The following is a 22,448-nucleotide window of genomic DNA, read 5'->3' as shown; positions in this document are numbered from 1 at the left end:
GGTTTATCAGTCAAACACAAAGATATGGAGGCTAGTTTGTAGACAACGGTATCAAGGCTGTGAGTGGTTGCTTCGGGGAATTGTTAAGCCTAATGGTATGTGGGCTATCACAAAATTCCGCGAAAGACACACTTGTGATATGAAAGAAAATTGAGCAGATCATTATAATTTAGATACAAACATGATTGCTCAAGTGTTACTTAAAGACATTGCCGAAACGCCAAGGTAACTTATCCTACCTAGTACATTATATGTCTTATATCAATTGAAAGATCATTACTAAATATTGTTTGTTTAAACTTGTGCAGGTTCCCCATCAAAGATTGTATTCGAAACGTTCAAACTGTATATAATAAAACTATAAGCAACAGAAAGGATTTCTCGGGCGTAGATGCGCTTTTGAGATGGTCTTTGGAAATTGGCATACTTCTTTTCAATCGCTGTCAAGGTATATGACAGCTCTACAACATTTTAATCATGGTACTGTTGTAGAGTGGCGGCTTATCGAGGGTAAAATCTTCAACTTCGTATTTTGGACATTCAAACCATGCATTGATGGTTTTGCTCACTGCCGACCAGTGATATCCATAGATGGTACGCATATATATGGTGCCTACGACATCAAACTCCTAATTGCAATAGGAATGGATGCCAATGGGTCAATATTTCCTCTTGCTTTCGCGATTGCCGCTAACGAGAACAACGACACATGGGGGATCTTTTTGACCCATTTGAAAACTCATGTTATTAAGGATCGTACCGGCATATGCGTGCTGTCTGATGGTCATAAAGGCATATTGCACAATATGGATGATTTACCGGGGTGGCAGTCTCCCTTTGTTTACCATCGCTATTGTTTAAGGCACTTGAAGGCAAATTTGCAATCAAAGTTTCACAATGGCACTCTAAACAAATTGATGTGGGGGGCTGCGATGGAGTATCAACAACGAAAATGGGTTGCAAAAATGGATCTGATCAGGGCAGTGAGTGAACCCGCATACGTTTGGTTGATGAAACTCGAAGTTGAAAAATGGACGCTTCATGCTGATGGAGGCAAAAGATGGGGCATGCTCACAACAAACAGCTCAGAGTCTTTCAATGGCTTGCTGAAATCTGCTCGAGGACTACCTGTCACCGCAATGGTGAGAATGACTTTTAAGCAGGTTGTGGAGCGATTTGTTGTTAGGACAAGGCAGGCCAGAGCGATATTAGCCGACGGCGGGACATGGATGCCAAAACCCTTCAAAAATATGGAGCATTATAGAAAAAAATGTGAGCATCACCAAATGACCGAGTATGACCCAATTCAACATGTGTATGAAGTTAGGACGGGTTATTACAACGGTAAGGGTGGAAACGTGCATACCGTTTATGAGGCAACAAGAACATGCACTTGTGGTAAGTGACAAACGTACCACATGTTGTGTTCTCATGCTGTCAAGTGCTTCGAGAGAATAAGAAAAACGGTAACAAGTTATGTGGCGGGGGAATACAAGGTCCACAATTACCTTAGAGCATATTCCGGCCAATTCCACTCACTTGGTAATGAAGCTTATTGGCCAAACGAGCTGTTTTCGATGGTTGCTAACAAAGATTACATCAGGAAATTGGGCATTAACTCACGGAGTCGTAAACCCAATCAAATGGATGTTAGTGAAATAACTTACTCTCACAAGTGCTCTACATGTAAGCAATATGGCCATGACAAGCGTTCGTGTGGGCAATAAGGCCGTGGTAGTACAAGCACGTCTCGAAGTAATAGAGCCTCTAGAACTTGAAGATTGTATTGTTATTGTAATTTATTATTATATTGCTTTGAATTAGTATTGTAATTAAATGGAATGAATTATTTTTTAATTAGCATAAACCTCTCGTATTGGATGAATTATTATTAAATCAAATATTTATATTTGTACATTCAAATATAATAAAACACTTAAATCAAAACCCTATAAATATGACAATTTCAAAACTTACTTCGGGGCACTTTAGAACCCCTAAAACGACGATCCAAACGTTTAGGTGGACTTGATGTAATGAGCTGACATTATTGTACACAAAAAAAGATATTAAGTTTTATATAAAATATTGATATTTTGGGATTTTGAAACATGACTAATCTTTGTCCAAAATATGAAAAAAAAAACATGTTTTGAAAGGTAACACCAAATTGGTGCGTGAAAGGCCCAAGTTGCATTTTTGCAGTTTGGTCCTTTCACACACTAATTTAGTGCGTGAAACCTACTAATGTTTTTTTTTTTTTGTGCTAGTTTGGTTCAACTTTTTTTTTTGTGCTACAAAAGTCGCGGATTCATTTTCGAGGGAATTTTACGAATTTTTAAGAGCCAAAATTTTCTTAGGGGTTGTTTGATATACGGGATAAGCTGGAATATTCCGGGATAAAATTTGAGATAAAATTTATACCTTGTTTGGTTGAAGGTATAAATTTATCCCGGGATAAATTTATACCTTCAACCAAACAAGGTATAAAACTTATCCCAACTTAGTCTAGGATAACCCATCTTATCTCATGTAGCTTAGTATTATTTTATCTCATCTTTCAAGTGGAATAAATTAATTCAAAAATTATAATTTCAGAACTATAATACCGGGATAACTTAGTTTGTGTACCAAACGACCCCTAGAGCTTTGAGGCTTGTATGGAGGAGAAACAATTGCTGTTCAAGAGTATCATATTGGTCCACGGAAATAAGTAATGTAGTGATTGCAAACTATTGCAGCACTGAACAACTAATGAATTTCATAATTCTTTTTATACGCACCGTATCCATATGCAAGTGCAAAATGTACTAATTATTTGTGTTACCAATAAAATAGTTTACAAAAATGTACTCCCTACGTTCACTTTTCTTTGTTCATTGTTTTAAAAATAGATTTTCATTTTTATTTGTTCAATTTCGCATATCAAGAGAAAAATAGTTTATTTTTCCTGTTTTGTCCTTAGCATTAATTACTCATTCCAAATCATTTTTCAAATCTAATACAATTTTACACCAAATAGTATGACTATCATGGTAAAATATACACTTCATTTATTATTTCTCAAGGGGTGTGCAAAATTCATAGTGGACAAGTAAAAGTAAATGGAGGGAGTACAAAAATTATCATATAAGTTATTAACTATATTTATATTAGAGATTATTATTTTTTATTCAAGGTATTACCAATAAAATATTTTTATAAAATAATTAGACTTTGAGTATATGTAAGAATAACATGAAAAATAGAAAAATGCTTTACAAAAAATTAGTTGTTGTAGTAAAATTTAAAGACTGATAATAATATAAATAACGAGATATATCAAAACACTTTTAAAAGTTGAGTTCTGAAATAAAATAAATATATGATGAAGCCTAATTACCGGGTTTTAAAAACCAAAAGAAAAAAGATATATAAATTTAACTATAAAATATCATTACTTAAATATTTTACTGAAAAGTATGTCACAATTAATACTACTGAGGGTCATTTTTGACATTTTAAAAATATATGAAATAATCCAACTCATTTCTAGATGTGAATGAGATATTATTTCCCAAATCCAATATATTAAGTTGATAAAGTGGGTTTCCCTCTAACATTAAACTATATTGTGCAAAATAAACTCACCGACTCCAAAGTTTTAAAGTTGTAGCAATCAATATACAATAGCAGTTCCTAATCCCTTCAAGTACAAGGTGGCTTTTACTAGAAATAAAATGTTTGGGACCTTTTTAAAAAAATCAGTGTGTAAACAAGGTACTACTCGTTCTAAAATACTTTTGTCATCTTTTCATTTTCAAGAATCAATTTAACCAATTTTACAAACTAAATTAAATTAAATTAGACTAATTTAATATTTTAAAATTAAAGTTTACATATTCGAAAACTATATGTGAAATCCTCATATCATTTAGGACGGAGTTGGGTTCATGTTTTTTTTTTTTTTTTTTTTAAAAAACTTATAATCGTGGTGTGTAGACTAACTTATATATCCCTCAACTAATTTCACGAGATACCTACTACCTCCACTAGCACAAGTACAGAATAATGCTCCTGAAGCCTTATAGTTCTTAACCAATTTCATTAACCACCGGACCACCAAAAACCTCCCGGGTGTGTAACGAAATTCATTGGATAGGACTAATAGTGCTCCATATTAAATAATAAGGACGATTTTGAGTTTTGGTCCAAGATTAAGAAGCTATTTTGAGTTTTTACACTAAATTTTGAGTTTTGGTCCAAGATTAAGAAACTATTTTGGGGTTTTTACACTAACTTAGGAGGAGATTCTCTTTTTGCCCTTAAGGGTGGTACGGAAGATAAAGTGGAATATGTCAGGATTAAAATACTGTGATTGATTGATTAAGATAAATTTACACTATCAATCAAACACAATATAAATTTAATTATGTATATCCTACTTTATCCCATAAAATACCTTAGAATTATTTCATCCACTTCCCAAAGAAATAAATCAGTCCAAAAATTATAACCCGAAATATAATATGGAGATAATTTTTAGTTCCCAAACCAAACAACCCCTACAGTTGACCTCGAAAGAACCAAAGTCTTTCTCTGCATTTCCACGAAAAAACATTTAAAAGTAACCCCAATTCACCTTCTTATATCAAAATAGAATCTTTAAATTTCTTTCTTCACCATATACTGAGCTTCATTTTTTTTCTCCAAAGTTGCTTGTGGAAACTTATCTATAATACTAACAACTGGTTAGTTATACTTTCGTTTCTCAGCATCTTTTACGAATACTTTATAGTCTTTTACTATTTGCTTATTTTCACATATTAGCAGCTTCATATATTCAATTTTTCTGATAATTATGTATGTTAAATGTTGATATTAAAGAAGGATCTACTGAGCTTTGCAACTTTGTTTTTAAACAGTCTAGTTTCTTGAGATAATGGTAAAAATCATACTCGCTTTTTTACGAGTTTCATACCTCAACAATCAACTTTTCCTTTTTCTCGCTTGAACTATCACCACCGTTCCCTTTTCCACTTGAATTATCACCATCTATGTAATTAAATACATCTAGTTGAATAGTTCAGGTAAGAAAAGGGACAACTGATAGTTGATCTAACAGCTTGGAGGTGTGTTTTAATATATAGATGCAGATAATTCGGATAGGAAAAGGGAACAACTGATAGCTGAGATGTGAAACTCGCGAAAAAGTGATAATTCAGATGTGCGTTTTTACCATTAACTCTAATTTTTTAGTTTCTTCCGGTATAAATTACGTTATGTGGTGAGAATCTAGATAAATTTAACTGTTACCCAGTAATTAAACTAGTGCCTTCATCAGATAAATCATGCTAATGCCAGTTAAATTTTTGGTCTAATATTACCCTCATGGGTAGATTAAAGTTCATTTCCCCTAATTGAGCTCCAAGAGGGCATTTTTTTTTTAAAACTATAATCAAAAGAATTTGGACACTTGAAGTCCACTCATTTCACGCTGGAGCAGTTCCCTTAATTTTAAGGGAAAATATGAGACATCTTTGCTAAAGACAAGGATATAAATGGATCAAAATCAAACGTGTCATGAAGCTCAAAATTGAAATTTGAATAGTACAAAAGCAAATTTGAACCTTTTCCCTAAAATTTAAGATTTTCTAGGAAATATGAGAAAATTTACTAAAGACAAGGCATGAATGGGTCAAAGTTCAAACATGTTATTCTCTTTTTGCCCTCTATAGTTGACCGGGTAAATTTCATAAATGGTCACTTAACTATTATTTTTTTCATCAAAGTCACTTAACTTTGTTTTCTAACACAAAAGTCACATAATTATTACTTTTTTTCACCAAAGTCACTTAACTATGTTTCTAGCACAAAAGTCACAAAACTTTTAGCTTACTAACACAATAGTCACACCTACTGAAAAATTCAACTTCTGATGGGTAATATTTTTGTATTATTTTTCTTTTTTAATCTAATAGATACAAACTCAATTACAAAGAACCGATCCGATCCAAAAATTTTTTTTATCTCAAGATTATTAATTCTGATGCAAATAGTAATAACTATTGCTACATATAATTCAATTTCCTACTATCCAACAACATGTAGCCCTTTTCAATATATATTGGGAAAAAGGCCTAATATGCCCTTAGATTGAAAAAAAAAAAATTGTTTCAAGTAAATTAATCAAGGTAACTAATATTTACATCAAGCAATATAATATTTATGAAGATGAATTTTTTCCCAAGAACAACTCTCCAGAAATTTTAGTCGTTGAGTATATAATTAAATAATCGAGGACGGACATATCTACGGTCATGTGTTCCTCCGATACATTTTGTTTGGATACCACAATCATGATAATTCTACCATCCAATAGTTAGCATCACAAGCCACAATTTTTTTTTTTTTTGGATCAGGTCAATTCTTTTTAATTGAGTTTGTATCTATTAGTTAAAAAAAAAAAAAAAGTAAAATAATATTAGCCATAAGATTAGTCTTCTGATTCTTTCATTCTTTGTAATTTATTTTTCTTTGCATCTTTTAGGATGAATTTTTAGTAGTATTTTAGTATCTGTTTATTTGCACATATTAGCAGCTTCATATACTCAATTTTCTGATAATTATGTATGTGAAATGTTGAGATAAAAGAAGAGTTAATGGTAAAAACACACCTGAACTATTATTTTTTCGCGAGTTTCACGCCGAACTGTCAGCTGTTCCTTTTTTTACCTGAACTATCAGAGGCGAATGTAGGATTTCGAGAATATGGGTGCACCACTAAAAAAAAAAAATGTATTAAGCGGGAATTGATCCTTAGTCCTCTAGGTAAACAACTCAACATTCGACTAAGTGCACCATTTACCCTTGTAGCATGGGTTCCAGTAGATAATATTATACCAATTTTAGAAAATATATACATAAAATATCTAGTTTTACGGAGAGACCATGGGTTCACGTGCCCCAAATTTAGGCTATAAAATTGCCCCTGTGAACTATCACCATCTATGTATTAAAATACACTTCGAAGCTGATTTGGCCAACTAGCAGTTGTCTCCTTCCTACCTGAACTATCACCATCTAGTCAACTAGGTGTGTTTTAATACATAGATGGTGATAGTTCAGCTGTTCAGGTGGGAAATAGAGTAGATGGTGATACTTTGGTAGAAAAAGGGAATAGCAGATAGTTGATGTGTGATACTCTCGAAAAAGTGATAGTTCAGGTGTGTCTTTGACCATTATCTCATAAAAGAAGGATCTGAGCTTCATCTCTTCTATATTCTCAATTGAAAGTTGTTTTAAACAGTCTAATTTTTAATTTTCTTCTGGTATAAATTATGTTCTGTGGTGAGAATCTAGATAAATCTAACTGTTTACCCAGTAATTAAACTAGTAACTTCATCAGATAAATTATGCTAATGTCGGTTAAACTTTTGGTCTAAAATTACCCTCCCGAGTCATGGTTAGGTTAAAGTTCATTTTTTTCCCTTAACCCCGGACTGAGCTTCAATTTGAAGGTAGTTTTAAACCATAATCAAAAGAGAAGTCCACTCATTTCACGCTGGAACTCCGTTAAAGGTAAAAATATAAGGCAGATTTGCTAAAGAAATTGAGCAATTTCAGATAGTACAAAAGCAAATTTCGACCTTCATCCTAGAAGTTAAGATTTTCAAGGAAATTTTTAAAATTATTAAGAGTCAAAATGTTCTTAAATTTTTGAGGCTTGTATGGAGGAGAAGCAATTGTTGTTTTGGAGCATCATATTGGTCTATGGAAGTGAGTCATGCACTTACTAAGAGCCAAAATTTTCTTAGAGCTTTGAGCCTTGTATGGAGGAGAAATAATAGTTGTTTCAGAGAATCATATTGGTCAATTACAGCACTGAACAATATATATATATATATATATATATATATATATATACATTGTATATATATTTTAGTGCCTGATATACTTATTTGTTTTCCTACAAATAGAATACATCTGTGTTATCTGTTTGACTGAAATTAATTCTCAGCTTCTTGCACTTTCAGATACCTTCAGGGAGAGTAAGCACGTTAGCGAGAGATGGCTGATGCTGTTGTCGAATTTCTCTTGTTAAATTTGAAACAACTACTCCTTTATCATGTGGATTTGCTTTCAGGAGTAAAGGATCAAGTTGAGTCTCTTCATAGAGAGCTCAGTTTGATGAAAGCTTTTCTTAAGGACTCTCGAGAGAAGCGCAGTGAGTATGAATATGTCAGAGAGTTGGTAAGCCAAATCACCATTGTGGCTTATGAGGCAGAGGATATAATTGACACGTTCGTGACTAATGCAGCGATGCAAAAGGCTAGGAGCACTGTCAGGAGAGTCTTTCACGTATTGGATCACTCATCAAGCCTCCGGAATGTTGCAAAGGAAATTGAATCGATCAAGGTAAAGGTGAAGGAGATTTATGACAAGAAGATGTTTGGGATTCAAAACCTACATGGTGGAGAGTCTTCTCATAGAAGTCCACCACAAAAAAGAGTTCCGATGGTGGAAGAAGAAAATGTGGTGGGCTTAGATGAAGAGGCTAAGACGATAAGGAGTCGACTTACTAAAGGGTCAGAGGAGTTAGAGATCGTCTCAATTGTCAGGATGGGAGGCCTGGGCAAAACAACACTAGCTAAAAAGGTTTATACAGATCCTTCTGTTGAATACCACTTCTATAACCGTGCATGGATTTATGTGTCTCAGCAGTATAGTCGAAAGGAGGTCTTTCTTGGAATTTTAGACTCCTTAAGTCTCATCACAGATGAAATGTATAAAATGAATGATGAAAAGTTGGCCGTAGAGCTGTTTAGTCATTTGAGAAGCAAGAGATACCTTGTTGTCATCGATGATGTTTGGACAATAGAGGCTTGGGATGACCTCAAAATGGCTTTCCCAAAGACAGCTAGTGGGAGCAGAATATTGTTAACCACTCGAAACACAGAGGTTGCATTGCATGCTAACCCTGAAGGCCCTCCTCATCATTTACGTTTTCTAACTGAGGAAGAAAGTTGGGAGCTCCTCACAAAGAAGGTTTTCCGCAAAGGAAACTGCCCCTTAGAGCTAGAAGAAATTGGACAACAAATTGCCAAAAAATGCTATGGGCTACCGCTTGCAATTGTTGTAGTCTCAGGTCTTCTCTTAAAGAAAGAAAGAACACGTGACTGGTGGAAGAAAGTTGCTAATGATGTTAGTTCATATGTTGCAAGGGATCCAAAGCAATGCATGGATGTTCTAGCACTGAGTTATAAGCATTTACCTGATCACTTGAAAGTGTGCTTCATCTATTTCGGGGTCTTTCCAGAAGACTTTGAAATTCCTGTGTGGAAATTACTCAGATTATGGACTAGTGAAGGATTCATACAGAAAATGGGGCAAGAATGCTTGGAGGATACAGCAGAAGAATATCTTGAGGATCTTGTTGATAGAAATTTAGTTTTGGTCGCAAAGAAGAGGGCCAATGGGCGAATCAAGACTTGTCGCATTCATGATATGTTGCGAGATTTGAGTGTAAAGATGGGTTCAGAGGAGAAATTCTTGGAGGTGATCAAAGGATCTTCTCAAACTCATTCTTCTTTGAGCTCGATTTCCAAATATCATCGTCGTCTTTGCGTGCATTCACATTTTATGGACTTCATAACTTCAAGGCCTTCTGGTCCAAATGTTCGTTCTTTCTTGTGTTTTGCCTTGGAAGAAATGGACGTGCCTCGTGAACATTCATCTTTCATCCATGAGGCTTTTAGATTGGTACGGGTATTGGACTTGAAGCATATCAATTTTCCAAGGTTTCCAAATGAGATAGTGCAGCTAGTTCACTTGAGATATATAGCTCTTTCTGGAAATTTCAGGGTGCTTCCTGCATCAATCTCTAAACTTTGGAACCTTGAGACGCTAATTGTCGGAACGACGTCACGTGAGCTTGACATTCAAGTGGATATATGGAAAATGTCCCAATTCAAACACTTGTACACCAGTGGTTTGAGCTGTTTACGTGGTCCTCCAGCCAAAACGCGGAAGGATAATGAGGATCCATTTGTAAGAAGAAACATCCAGACCATTTCCACTGTTTTGCCTGATTGTTGTAAAGAAAATATATTAGCACGAACTCCTGGTCTAAGGAAGCTAGGAATTCGTGGGAAGTTAGCAACACTTGTGGCAACAAATGGAGACTCAAGCTTGTTCGATAATCTTGCGAGATTGGACAACCTGGAGACTCTGAAGTTGCTTAATGACACATTTCCCCTTTCCCCATCCCAATGTCAAATACCCAATCTTCCCCAATCGTACAAGTTCCCGTCGAACCTGAAGAAGCTGACTTTATCAGACACCTTTCTTGATTGGAGCCATATATCTACACTAGGTATGCTGCCAAATCTTGAAGTGTTGAAACTAAAAGACTTTGCTTTTAAGGGAACACAGTGGGAACCGCTTGATGGAGGCTTCCGTCTGCTTCGGGTCTTGCATATTGGAAGGACGAATTTGGAATACTGGAATGCTGCAGGCCATCACTTCCCTAGACTGCAACAAGTTATTCTTAAACACTGCTCAAGCCTAAAAGAAATCCCCTTTGGTTTAGTGGAGGTGCCTTCACTCCAGAATATGGAGCTCTATTGGCCCACTCCCGCTGCTGCAGATTCTGCCAGGACTATACAGCAGGAGAAACTAAAAGGCATTATCAAGGACAATGTGTTTAAACTTGTCATCTATCCTCCAGATATTTAGTCGCTAAAAGTCGCGTCAACTTTTGAAGTTGCTAGCAAGAAGGTTAGTAGGCCTGCTCTTAGTGATTTTTGACGTTGACCAGGTCGTTATGTGATCATAGCTCTTTCTTTTCTGAGTCAATATGTTATCATAGTTTTATTATTTTCATGCATCATGTTTGCAGGAGAAACAAGCAAAGAGAAGTCTCCTACTTAATATTATCAGTAAAAACTTACTGCAAACTGAATAGCTTGGGAAATAGACAAACAGTTATATGTCCTGTGTTTCATCAGGGAGAATGCACTATCCTACTGTAGAATTTTAAGTTATGCTGTAACTATAGTACTATTACTAGGCCATTAAGTTGTTTTGTAAGAGTAGGAATGTATTGAAAAACTTTGATCCTCTTGTTGGTGATCATTGGTTCAGCAACACATTGCCTAATTTATCAACTTTTCTTGGATAGTTTGGCTTGATATGGTTTCTTGTTGTCATCACTAGGGAGTGGGCTTCTTAACTTGCTCTGGTTGAGGTTCTTTTGTAAAACATAAAAAGTTTCTACCAAATATGGTGCTAGATTCAAAGTATAACTTCTAGTGAAGGAGCTTTTCAGAAATTAACTGAAAATTCAACTTTCTTTCTCAGGGTACTTCATATTTAAGGATATTCCAATCATTGGTAGCAAATATATGTTTTCTTCTTGATCTGAGATCTCTGTCTTGAATTGCATGCTAACATTGTACTTATGTTTGTGTTGGATAGTTTTCTTTTTATCATATTTTCATTCAATTTTCCTTTTACTCAGCCTTTGATATACTGCACATGGATGAAGCAGGTAACCAGGAAGCGCAGTGGTGGAGACAGGATTTTCACAAGAGGGTTCAACATCTTCTATATTTTGACCTTGAATATGCAGTGGAATTTTGCGACAAAGGGGGTACGGATGAATCCCTTCCACCCTTTAGCTCCGCCTTGAGGATAGGGTCGGACATCCTCTTAAACTTGCTAGTCCATTGTTCTTTGCCCATTTTTATATGCTTTGTATTTTCACTATGTCCCGACTTCTTGATGATGCCGTTAATATCCACAAGGTGCAAAACGGAAAAAGATAGAGGAAATTGACTTGGAAAACAACATCAATAAATTTGTAGGGAGACTGTTGATGGACTTCTTTGCAATGTATATACAAGTTGAAGATCATTTTCTTTCCTCACTTTGATTTTATGGTTTAATTGTCCTTATTCCTAAACCTTGTGAACGGATATTTTTCTCCCTTATTTTAGAGTGTGTTTGGAAATTATTGTATAATTACTGGCTGCACATCTTATTAATTACGCAGTATAGTACTCTCTCTATTTCAATTTATGTGGCGCTATTTGACTGGACACAAAGTTTAAGATTGAAAGGAAGACTTTTGAAACTTTGTGGTCTAAAACAAGCTTTAAACATTTGTGAGATATAAGTTATTTCATTACTTGTAAAATAAGAATTTTCAAGTTAAATTATTTCTGAATATAAATAGGTGACATTCATGTTGGAGCATACCAAAAATGATAGTATGCCACATAAATGAAGATAGAGGGAGTAGTTACAAAGACATGGTTATTTGTCACAACGTTATTACAATGTAATTATTGACATCACCTTTCATTGCACAGATATAATTACATAATTAAATATTTTTTAATTTTAAAATGAAATTTAATTATCAGAAATAGAATAAACTTCTTTTAGAGAGAAGAAAGATAACAAAGAAGAAAAAGGAGAATGACTTGCATAGTGTTGCTCAAGTCAAAGGATGAGAAATCTAATATTGTGTGGGGTGGAAATTGAAAGTGATCTTTATCTTTGTTTTTTGTGGAAAGTGATCTCATTTCCTCATCAACTTGAAAGAGAAATAGCAATTATTCATTTCTATCCATCATTTGACTTCATCCTCTTCCGTTTCTCTTTCACAGAATTATTTTTTCTCTGTAACACTTGTTAACTTTAGATCCACAATATACTTTTTTATTCCACTTCATTACAACTTCCACTTGGTGTTCCAAGAACTAATGGTATGTCTCTTCTGAATTTGAAATCTCTGATTTTATATACAAAATGATTGCTATTTTCTCTTTGCTGTTTCTTGAGTGGTTGGATTCTCTTACTTACATAATATTAGTTGCTTGCTGTTTTATGTTCTGCTTAAGAAAAAGTTTTGAAAACAATGTCGAGAGAACGTTTTCTTTCATTTTTCTTTTATTAAGAGAATCCTGTTTTGGCTTGTTATTGGTTTTTAGAGAACATTTCTGATTTAATTTCCTTGAATCGAAAGTTTCTATATTCAACAGCTGTTGTTTTTGTTTTGAAGGTATTTCTCTTTTTCTTCCACATCTTTTTTCTAATCAAAGGGTTTGCTACTAATAAATGAAAACAAATATAGTCACAAAGAGAAGATACCTTAGGCACTCTCAAAGTGTAGTGAGATAAATGAGATCTCGAGTTCGAAGAGATTCCGAATTTGAGCCTTTTGTTTGACTGATATCTATAATTTTGTAGTCAAATTTGGTCCAAAAGGACTAGGATATTCAAGGGGTTATGTATAGATTCATAAGCTAGAGTGAGGCAGCTTTAACTTACCTTTGCTTTTTAAAAGCATTTCTTTTTTATTTATTCCTTCATTTTTGTGTTTTTACTTTTGCTTTTTGCTATTTGTTTGATTTCTCGACTTCTCTTTCTCAGAAGTCCACAATAAATCCCAGCGGGGTTAGCTCCTAGCTTGAATGTCGCAGAGTAAGAGTTTAAACTTGTCCCCTCGCGTGTAATTAGTGGAGATATTTAGCTCTTGTCATCATATATACACTAACATTATGCATGTTAATCTCCTATTTCTTTCTTCCTTTTTTCCTTTACCCTTCCGTTTTTTTTCAACGAAAATCAGTCTAAATTGAACATTTGCAGGGTCAATTTAAAAACAACGTAGAATAATCTCAGACAAACTGAAAAATCAGTGTGTGGGAGGGAAGACGAGTAAATGGCTCACGCTGCCGTCGTATCTCTTCAACAAAAGCTGCAGGAAATGCTGAAAGACTCCAATTCTCGTTACTGTGAACTACGTCAACTACGTCAAATGATCAGTTCCTGGCACGCTTTTCTGGAGGACTCTTTGTCGAAAAGAAATGCTCCAGAAGCAGTGGAATATTTGGAGAAGCAGGTTAATCATTTGGCAACTCAACTTCTAGATAGTATCAACTTATATGAATTGAAAAAGAGATCACCTGGTTCCTATCCAGAAAGTTGGAAAGTGTTCCAGGAAGAGGTAGTGAGAGCAGGTTCCGATAGCATAAAGGAATATTTGATGAAGGTTAAGAATGCTCGGAATGACATTGATGCTCTGCCAACATGGGAACACATCGAGAATGATTCAGAATACCGTCCCCATCTCCAAGCTACTGTGTTAGACCTTGATAATGACTTAATGACTGTTAAATCTCGGCTTTTATGTCCTCCTTCAAAGCTAGACGTCATCTCAATTGTTGGCATGGGAGGAATTGGCAAGACGACTCTTGCTAGGAAAGTTCATGATGATATTTACATGGAGCATCACTTCTATATTCGTGCTTGGATTACTGTATCTCAAATGCATCAACGTAGAGAAATGTTGTTGAGCATTTTGAGGTGTTTATCACTGGTCAATGACAACACCTACCTAAAGAGTAATGAGCAATTAGCAGAACAAGTTTACAAAAGTTTGAAAGGAAGGAGATATCTTATTGCAATGGATGATGTTTGGGACACCAATGCATGGGATGATGTGAAAAGATCTTTTCCAGATGATAAAAATGGAAGCCGTGTCATACTGACTAGTCGGCTAGCAAATGTCGGTAACCATGCTAGCTCAGGCAGCCCTCATTACATGCGGTGCCTAAGTGTGGAACAGAGCTTGAAGTTGTTCAACTTAAAGGTGTTTGGAAGGGAGACTTGCCCCTTTGAGCTGGAGAAAGCTACCAAGCAAATAGTCGAGAAATGTCAAGGACTACCACTAGCAATAGTTGTGGTTGCTGGATTTTGTTCCAAGATCAGCAAGACGGAAAACTGTTGGGAAGATGTAGCACATAAAATTGGTCTGGTTATGAGTAGGAACACAGAAGAATGCCTGGACTTACTCGCCTTGAGTTATAACCATTTGCCACGTCACTTGAAGACATGCTTCCTGTATATGGGAGTTTTTCCAAAAGACTTTGAGATTAGTGTTTCAAGACTAATCAAGCTATGGATCGCTAAGGAATTTGTAGAATGGACACCTGCAAAGGACTTGGAAAGTTATTTCTCAGAAGAAGAAAAGGACCTCGGAGATTATTTCTCAAAAAAAGAAAAGGACTTAGAAGAAGTTGCTGAGGGATACCTGAGAGATCTTATAGATAGAAGTCTAATTATGGTTAGGAAAAAGACCTCAAGTGGCAAGGTCAAAACATGTGAGGTTCATGATCTATTGCATGATTTAATCGTAAGAGAGGCATGGAAGGAGAGATCAATCTACTTTACTAAATCTAATTTGATAGTTTCTCCACCAGTGGCATCTTTTGAGCATCGCATCATTTTCAATTTTCGCATAGCCCCAGAGTTGAAGTATGATTATGGTGGACCTTCACTTCCTTATGCAAGTTCTTTTCTTTGTTTTGGAAAAGATGGAACTCCTGGATCCTGTACTCAGATTGATTCGTTTATCACCTTTACCAACTTCTCATGGTTAACGGTATTGGATATATGTTTTCAGCCATTTGACCATCTACCACGTGAAATATGGCAATTATCCCAACTGAGGTGTCTTGCCCTTGCCAGTTTTAATGTCCTCCCTCCATCAGTGAGCAATCTTTCGCATCTTCAGACACTAATTCGTTACAGTCACCAGGCTAGTATTTGTTTGCCGGCAGAGATATGGGAGTTTAAACAATTAAGGCATCTCTATTTCAGGAAGTGCTGCTACTTTCCTGATAATGCATCATCTGAACCAGAACGATATCTGGACAGGTTACTCTCTAAACTTGAATTAACCGAGCTGCAAGCCCTGTCTTCTTCTCTGGGCAGCTCTAGTCGCTCTAATCTTGCATTAACCAATCTGCAAACCCTTTTAAGGCATCTCTATTTCAGGAAGTGCTTCTACTTTCCTGATAATGCATCTCAACCAGAAAGATATCTGGACAGGATTCTCTCTAATCTTGAATTAACCGAGCTGCAAGCCCTGTCTTCTTCTCTGGGCAGCTCTAGTTGCTCTAATCTTGCATTAACCAATCTGCAAACCGTTTTAAGGCATCTCTATTTCAGGAAGTGCTGCTACTTTCCTGATAATGCATCTGAACCAGAAAGATATCTGGGCAGGTTTCTCTCTAATCTTGAATTTACCAAGCTGCAAGCCCTGTATTCTTCTCTGGTCAGCTCTAGTCGCTCTAATCTTGCATTAACCAATCTGCGAATCCTTTTAAAGCATCTTCGTTTATGGAAGCACTTCGACTGTCATGATAATGCATCTGAACGAGAAAGATATCTGGACAGGTTTCTCTCTAATCTTGAATTAACCGAGCTGCAAGCCCTGTCTTCTTCTCTGGGCAGCTCTATTCGCTCTGGCAGCTCTAGTCGCTCTAATCTTGCATTAACCAATCTGCAAACCCTTTCTTACATTACCTTCGGTAGTATTACATGGGGCGTCTTCATAGGCATGCCTAACCTGAAGAAGTTAGGAATTCGCGAGAGTGAAGAAGAGTGCTTGACTGCTGAAGCAATGTCTGGAAACCTCAAGAAGCTGATTCTGCTGGATCACCTTCAAACACTAAAGTGTTTCTTTATCAAACGTTGGATACTTCAACAATGTGATGTTTTCCCACCAACCCTCAAGAAATTGACACTGCGGGGGTGCCAACTACCATGGAACCAAATGACAATAGTGTGCAAGTTACCCAAACTCGAGGTGCTCAAGCTCAAGGATTATGCTTTCCAAGGATCAGAATGGGAGCCAACTGACGAACATTTTCAGCAGCTAAAATTCCTACTGGTGGATGGGACTGATCTTATCCACTGGAAAGCCAGTTCTATTCAATTCCCTAAGCTTCAGAGTCTGGTCCTGAAAAACTGTTATCGCCTGTCTGAGATTCCCGATGAGGTAGTGGAAATACCTACATTGCAGTTCATTGAATTGTATCACTGTAGCTCTTCTGCAGACGACTCGGCAGATAGGATTCAAGAAGAACAACATAGCATGGGAAATGACGATCTTGTGGTGCGGATCCACAAATTTTTCAACTGTGAGTTTTACATGCATTCATTATATTTTATTTTGCGCTACGATCAACTGATACCATCCTATAGTAGCTTTTTTGCTCTATGTAAACTCAAGTACATACTGTAGAATAATAGTTATTGTGTTGCAGCTGAACCTTAAGGCCTGCGTTCTTTTGAAATTTAGCGCACCCCCTCGACAAGCAATGATGCTAATGCAGAGGTTTTGACTTGTAAACTTCTACCTCTTTTGTGACTGCTGAGGGAATCAAGAGTTAATCAGGTTGCATTGATGATACAATACCTTTTTTTTTTTCTCCAGGGAACTCAAGCTTTCCCCAGGAATGGTTCATCAGCTTGATTTTTTTTGGGGATGTTACTATACACATACAATGGCGGACCTACATATTGAAGAGTGGCGGAACCACCTTTGTGCAAGGTTTGCTGGAAAATTATAATGTGTACATAAGTAAAAATTAATGTATATGTTGAATCCCCCTGACTTTTCCGTGTATGTATATTTTATATTTTGACTTCTCTTAGTGAAATTCTGACTCCGTGGTTATATTGGTTATTTGGTGCTATATAATTTGTTCAGTCTGCACACATAGAATGGGATAGTCTTCTGATGCATTGGGTTAAGAGGACTGATAGAGGGGTGCTAAAACACTTTATCAGGGGATAGAATCCTCTTTGAAACAATCTTGTCATTTGGAGCTTTTGGCTTATTTGTTTGTGTTGAATGTGCTGAGTGATTCCATCATACATTTGTCTTTGTCTAAAAGTTTAAGCTATTATGTATTTAACACGCATGCATCCTTGCTTACGGGCCTAATTCTTTTTCATAATCTAGCACTTGAAAATTCTCTTTGATAATGGTGGTGATAGACTCGAACCCAGAACCTAAAATTCTCTTTGATAATGGTGGTGATAGACTCGAACCCAGAACCTCAGCCTGCTCTATTTTGCCTACAACTTGATGCTATTACCAATACATCTTGACTTCGAAACAGATGGGAACTTGCCAGTCCTAATATGAACTTTTCCTTTCTATTCCGTTCCGAGAGCCAGTGGGCGGAGCATTCCTTGTCCAAGGGGTGTCAATTAACACTATTTCGCTGAAAACTTATGTTGTGTAGATAAATAACTATAGTAAATTTCTTTTATGTCTAGTTATTATCTATTGTTCCGCTTGACTTCTTCATATGTTTACTTCTCTTAATTACAGTAAATAAATAGTTGCTGATTTATTGTTTTCTCTTAACTAGTGTTCGGTACATGCGCGATGCACGGATATTATTAAAGAATATCAATTATGTGAAATTATTATCCTACTGTTTTAGCACATTAAATCATACCGTTTTAACAATAGTACATTGAGATATATAGCTATAGCAAAGCTTTGAAATTAAGTCGAAAATTTGTGATCTTGTACGTTCATGGAGTGAGTAATTCGTACCGAATAATATAAAATAGATACATATCAAACAATAGGTAAACAAAGATTTAGAAAATCATAGTAGTATTTATAGCCAGTGAATGAAATTGGCCTTCTCTCTGTGGGAAAAAGACTCCGTATTACTTTAATAATTTGATCATATATAGATATATGATTACCACACAACATAATAAGACGCTATGTTATATCTATGTTCACTTCTTCGTGGTAGAAATTTCAAAGTACTATTAATGTTGTTGTGTTCTTATGTGGCAGCTAAAATGCAATAATAAAGTTATTTGGAAGCATAAATAAATTAATCAAATGCACAAAAATTAAGTTGTGTAAAGAACCAAATTACGATCTGTTAATTAAAAATGAAGACTTACTAAATGTTTGAAGTGATATTTTTTTGCTTAGGGCAAGCACGCCGATAAAATGAAATTAATACCATACTATATTTGGATCTTCAAATTCATGATGAAATTATACATATAATTTCGCCGTGAATTTAAACCTTACCTCCTGTTCTATCCCTGATTTTATGTAGAATGCACCTTTGCCATTACCATACCATTTAACTACTTTTCTATATGTACTACACAAATAAACACAAAAAGACAACATATATTATCCATACCAGATTTCTTTCGTCGTTTTCATTCCACGCACAACCTTTAACACTTCACCAATCATAAGAAACATGAATAAAAGAGATAAACAAAATAATAAAAAGACAATTAAAAGAAGAGAAGCAAAGAAACTCAATGCTGGACAGTATATGAGATCAATCTATCATGAAATTCATACAGGGAACTCTAATCGGAATATTCTAATCGGTTATACAAATTTCATTCTCCAAAGATGTAGCAATTCCCTTCCTTGAATTTTCTTTTGCCCAATAATTAAAAATAAAAGGGAACTCTAATGCTTTACCGTGTGATATCTCCAAGGAAAGGTCGCAGACCATCGACGTTAGTACTGCTGACCTTAAAAAACTTACTAATCCTATATTCATCTAATCCTGTGACGAAATTCTACACACTATAAGATAATAGATGAACTATGTTATCTGAAACTCAGAATAGAAGATGATATCAGTGTCAGACTTTAAATCCTGAACAATGCTCTACTTGTATGATGTCAAACTTTATCCACGCTTGTTTAGATTAATTAGTTATTAATCTAATACTGCGAGAAAATCTACGCATTATAAGATAATGGACAGAGAATTAAGTTTATTGACATTGTGAAGGTATATAATGTATCATCCATAAACAATTACCGTCTAAATCTAAACTCTTCTCTTACCAAACTACTACTAAGGATAAAGGCTAGTCCCGTTTCAAGAGGTTAAGAAAATCTTATGATTTGAACTCGGTTGTGGCACAAGCAGGAGTACTCACATATTGAATGAGAGTGTCTTTCAAGACTCTTATAATGCACAACTGGGAGATTGACACATACCTGATGGCAAATCTCACAAGTAATATTCCACTTCTCATTGCACAGTGTTGAAGACATGTTCGATGTGTGTACTGCAGTAAATGTTCTCCACCAAAATAATTAGCATAGAGACAGATTGAAAGAAAACAAAGCAAGAGAGATGGGGAAAAAAACAACTCTTAAGTTATCAGGCAATTAAAGAAAATCACATAACTCCTTTTCGGAAATGAAGTTGAGACCAACGGCCTTATTTTTTCCCCTGATCTCTCCACCCTTTGGGTCTCCCACTACAACGTCTTCTCATTTGAGGAGCAACAAAATAATGGACTTGTCGTTAATATTTATTCTCCTGCTACCTCTAAACTCAGAAGAACGTGAACTAAGGATTATCATTCTAAAATTTAGTCAGATGTCCAAAGAATAAAGATCCATCAATTAAGTTTCTATTTTAGAAACATGTACGTGACAGCAGAGCATGGTAAAAGAATAAATGAATATCTTTTAGCAGAATGTGGTGGTGGTTTTTAGTTCATTATGGAGTTAACTGTGAGCGGAAATTCTGGAGAAAACAACTTAGTACTCAATTTAAAATTTAAAATTCAAATATTTATTATAATGATCCACAAAAAACTTAAAACTTGTGTTTTACTTGCTACAAAGAAGGAGACTATTCCAATTTCTTTTTTATTGCTTATATTTTTCTTAAAAATAAAATTTACTACAAAAAAGGAGCCAAGCAACAGGAAACGTATTTTTATTGAATTTTAAAATTTATTGGTTTTAAGAGTTTAAACCGTGCATGTGTGTGTTTGTGAGTTAGAGGGGGCAATGGGGGATATGGGACGTGCAACATTAGTTTTACTTATTTATTTTTTTCTCTAATTATATTTTTGTCTTTCCTCTTTTTTGTTTGTCCTTTAATTGTTATTTTTTAAAATAGAAATTTTTTGGTGATGACACTTGTCATCACAACATTCTTTTGCTTCTCTTATTCTATATAGATTGATGATCGTGAAAAGAACTGAAGTGACAGTTAAAATAACTTTTTTAAAATATTAAATTTTGAGCTTATAATTCAAAAGTCCAATTGGTTTAGTAATGAGAATCTAAAGATTGAGTTTGACCAATGTATCAATGGATGAACGCGTAAATGGTGTTTCATGCACTAATAGTACAAATATTTTAAACTATCAAATTAACTTGACCTACTACAATAATAATAACTTGATAATATAATAATAACCTACTATACCTAGTTCAAATGTCTTATGTATCACCTAGTAGTAGTGGTGCTACTGTTTATGTTATGTTCAAAGTGCTAATTGAACTTACAAAAATGCATTGGCATTTCCCGATCGACAAGAGATAACTCCTACAAACTAGAATGTCCAATATCCAATACTCAACCTGCACAGTGGTATATCGGCTAATACTCAGTAAAAGTAATAGTTGTAGGAGAATGTAGCTTACTGTTACAAATAGAGATACAGGTTAAGTTTTATCATTATAGTTTGACTGCCTTAGTTCTACTATTACAATTTAGTCCCAATTGAAGGTCTATTTTCATTAGTACCGTCTTAGGTTTGCTTGATATATTCTGTAAACAGATGTTCTAGAGGCATCTTGAATGAAAATACTATCTTATTCTAATGAAGATCCAACCATATCGAGTTTGAATGATGCGTCCATGGTTACAAATGGAAATAATTAAACAAAGAAGAAGAAGAATGGAAAAGAAAGAGAAAAGGAAAGAGAAAGAATTTCAGACAATGACTACATGTCTTCCACTTGAAAAAGGAAAAGAAAAAGATGCCTAGACAAAAGTAGCATGCCTTACCTTCCACTTCAACGTGTTCTACAATTTTAGACAAAAGTAACATGTCTCCGACTTCAATGTGTTTTATGTTGGATGCCACATGAAGCAACCACAGCATGCCTTCCTTCACGTGCTAGTCATGTGAAGGAATATTTTCTATTATATCATTGTATAAATCATAAGTAGACAAGTGTATAGGATTTTAATTTTTAGTATTTTTTCTGAGCCTATTTTATTTACAATAACATGTATATATAGGAATGAACAGATTAATAAAATAAGGGGGAAAATCATTAAAATTAGTCTCTTCTTTTATGGTATCAGAGCAGACTTCAGCTCGATCCGAAGCCTTCATCAAAATCACCTTCAATCTCTCAATAAATCAAAATGGCTGATGCAACACCAAATGTACAGTCAAGCAATGTAAACAAAACTATCACCTACGATAACAGTCATCCTTATCATCTGAATAATTCTGATTCACCTGGAATGGCTTTAATCAACAATGTGTTTGATGGCAAAGGATATCCAGGTTGGAGGAGATCTATTCTCCTAGCCTTATCAGCCAAGAGAAAACTTGGATTCATTAATGGAGCTTGTAAGGCTCTAGATCTGAAATCTGAAGAATATGAACAATGGAGTTGTGTTAATGATATGATTATTTGTTGGATCTCAAATGCACTAACAAAGGAAATTGCAGATAGTGTAATGAGTTCTAAAACAACAAAAGGAACTTTGGGACAGCCTAGAGCAAAGGTTTGGCAAGTCAAATGGAGCCAAACTCTATCATTTGCAAAA

General features: G+C 35.2%; 2 protein-coding genes across 5 annotated transcripts; both read left to right on the top strand.

The window, feature by feature from the left end:
• Positions 1-4,540: 4,540 nt before the first annotated feature.
• On the top strand, positions 4,541-12,003 carry LOC132630207 (putative late blight resistance protein homolog R1B-14). Of its 3 annotated transcripts, none has more exons than XM_060345794.1 (3): positions 4,541-4,730; positions 8,016-10,758; positions 11,531-12,003. In XM_060345794.1, the coding sequence occupies exon 2, from the start codon at positions 8,050-8,052 to the stop codon at positions 10,714-10,716; it is 2,667 nt and encodes an 888-aa protein (XP_060201777.1). In that variant the 5' UTR covers positions 4,541-4,730; positions 8,016-8,049; the 3' UTR covers positions 10,717-10,758; positions 11,531-12,003. The 3 variants fall into 3 exon arrangements, with proteins under 3 accessions (XP_060201777.1, XP_060201788.1, XP_060201781.1); XM_060345805.1 differs by having other exon boundaries at positions 11,501-12,003; XM_060345798.1 differs by having other exon boundaries at positions 8,000-10,758.
• Positions 12,004-12,151: 148 nt separating this feature from the next.
• LOC132630203 (putative late blight resistance protein homolog R1A-10) lies at positions 12,152-17,139 on the top strand. 2 transcript variants are annotated; one of them, XM_060345791.1, is made up of 4 exons: positions 12,152-12,752; positions 13,420-13,470; positions 13,639-16,976; positions 17,103-17,139. In XM_060345791.1, exons 3-4 carry the CDS (start codon positions 13,712-13,714, stop codon positions 17,111-17,113), a joined length of 3,276 nt encoding a protein of 1,091 aa, XP_060201774.1. In that variant the 5' UTR covers positions 12,152-12,752; positions 13,420-13,470; positions 13,639-13,711; the 3' UTR covers positions 17,114-17,139. The 2 variants fall into 2 exon arrangements, with proteins under 2 accessions (XP_060201774.1, XP_060201770.1); XM_060345787.1 differs by lacking the exon at positions 13,420-13,470.
• The last annotated feature ends 5,309 nt before the right edge of the window (positions 17,140-22,448 follow it).

Source organism: Lycium barbarum, chromosome 1 (assembly GCF_019175385.1).
Source record: "Lycium barbarum isolate Lr01 chromosome 1, ASM1917538v2, whole genome shotgun sequence".
Lineage (NCBI taxonomy): Eukaryota > Viridiplantae > Streptophyta > Magnoliopsida > Solanales > Solanaceae > Lycium > Lycium barbarum.
Note: the sequence above shows the minus strand (reverse complement) of the source record. Positions and strands in the feature narration are given on the sequence as shown.